This window comes from Lepidothrix coronata, unplaced genomic scaffold (assembly GCF_001604755.1).
Source record: "Lepidothrix coronata isolate B3197 unplaced genomic scaffold, Lepidothrix_coronata-1.0 Scaffold410, whole genome shotgun sequence".
NCBI lineage: Eukaryota > Metazoa > Chordata > Aves > Passeriformes > Pipridae > Lepidothrix > Lepidothrix coronata.
The window spans coordinates 78,649-80,400 of NW_016690590.1; the positions used below are offsets into that span (position 1 = coordinate 78,649).

Genomic DNA, 1,752 nt, shown 5'->3' on the forward strand with positions numbered 1-1,752 from the left:
CCACACCTACAAACCCTGGGTAATTTGAGATTGTTTGAATATTGCACGAACCAATAAACTTGTAAACAGTTCAATAAAGGTCTTGTGACGATAGGCCCTGTTTTTTATAATTAGTTGAAATAAGATTTGTTATAATAAGAATGTTAAAAATGTATTGTTTCTCAACTTGTTAATAAAAAGAGGGGGGAGATGTGGCAGGAAGAATGTAGCAATGAACCATGGGAGTTGTGGTCTCCCAGGTTCTCAGACAATAGTTGATTGTCATTGGTTAGAGGGTCACGTGACATGTTCAGGCGTGGTATTTAAACCTAGGCAGTTGGAATAAACGGTAATTCTGCTCTGGTACTTGTTCGTGTTTGAGTGGGGTTCGTGCCTTGAACAGCACCTCAGACGTGTGCCTTCATGGACTAGGGGTTTCTTTCTCCACAAGTTTTTCTAATTTTCTATGACTGTTTATATGCACCTTAACGGTGTAGGTGCTTTAATGTGCGCATGTGAAGTATTTTTACCATCTTAGGAGTCTTTCTGCTGTGCCTTTTGCAATCGGTTATGTCTATCTCGTATTGGCCTCATTAGCCACCAGCGTGCCTGTAACAAATGTGGATAGAGCCTTCCTTAATCTTCGTTCGTGAAGCCCAGCCATGACAAATGAAGTATTTAGCCGCTGCTGAAAGCTATATGAATCTATGAATATGAATGTGAATGTCCTGATTGTGGCCTCAGCAGACTTACTGTATCAGTGCTGCCGCTGTGCTACTCTCTCCTTCTCCTTTTTTTACATTTATATTAAAGTCTGTACGAGCCCACTGCTGTCCCTCGTGTCCTAGTCGGTGCGGGAGCTGCGGGGGCCGCTCGCCCCGTCCGGGCGGGGAAAGACCCGAGGGAACGCCCGCGGGTGCCGAGGGGGGAGGGCACGTTCACCCTGAGGGAGCCAAGATGGTGAAACAAACGCCCTCATGGTTCCACCAATCAGCGACACCCACTGGGGGGGGAGGGGGGCCTAAAGCCTCGCTATTGGCTGTTTGACCCGTCACTCTTGGCTCCCTCGCACGCTGATTAGTCGCAGCCGTGGGGGTGCGTCCCGCCCAGAAAGGAGTCCACTGAGTAGTCCACGGAGCCCTCGGAGTCCCGGTCCCTGGCGGTGTTGAAGGTGAGACTGGATGTGGAATGGTCTGGGAAGCATGGCGGGGTTGGATCAAGGGTTGGACTTGATGATCTCGGAGGTCTTTTCCAACCTGGTCGATGATTCTGTGAGAGGCCGCTAAGACAGCCCGGACTTGCATAGTGGTGTAACCACCTCCCTTTCATAAACCAGTATATCCCAACCAGTAAACAGAATCCTTTACTGGATTTACTCCAAACTGCCAGGGCAGGGGCTGTTCCCGGGCTGGGAAGGGCCCATGAGGGGACCGGGGACGGGGCTGAGGCTGCAGGAGCCGGACCCTGAGCTCCCGTTTGTCTCCACAGGTCACTGTGAACGGACAGGGCAGGACTTTGCTGGCATCGCCTTCCTGAGCCCGGGTGTCCCGCAGGGCCCAGCCATGTCCTCTCATCATGTGCTCTCCACTCTGCCAAAACAGTGGTGGTAAAACCACCCCCAAGCCTGGGCTGAAAGAGGCTTTGCCAGCACCGCTGATGACTCAAGATGCAGCTTGTCACAAGCAGAGAGGTGGCACTCGTGAGTTTGGAGTGTGTGCGGATGTGGAGGGTGGATTCTGCTCCGGGGACCGGATTGTGAAGGAGCCCCTGGGT

At 51.8% G+C, this 1,752-nt stretch overlaps 1 protein-coding gene across 1 annotated transcript in view; it reads left to right on the forward strand.

Moving 5' to 3' along the window:
- LOC108509818 (C-type lectin domain family 2 member B-like) overlaps positions 1-1,515 on the forward strand; it is a 5,988-nt gene extending 4,473 nt beyond the window's left edge. The window contains 1 exon segment of the mRNA XM_017839401.1: positions 1,468-1,515. Within this exon segment, the coding sequence (XP_017694890.1) occupies positions 1,468-1,515 (48 nt within the window).
- Positions 1,516-1,752: the final 237 nt, after the last annotated feature.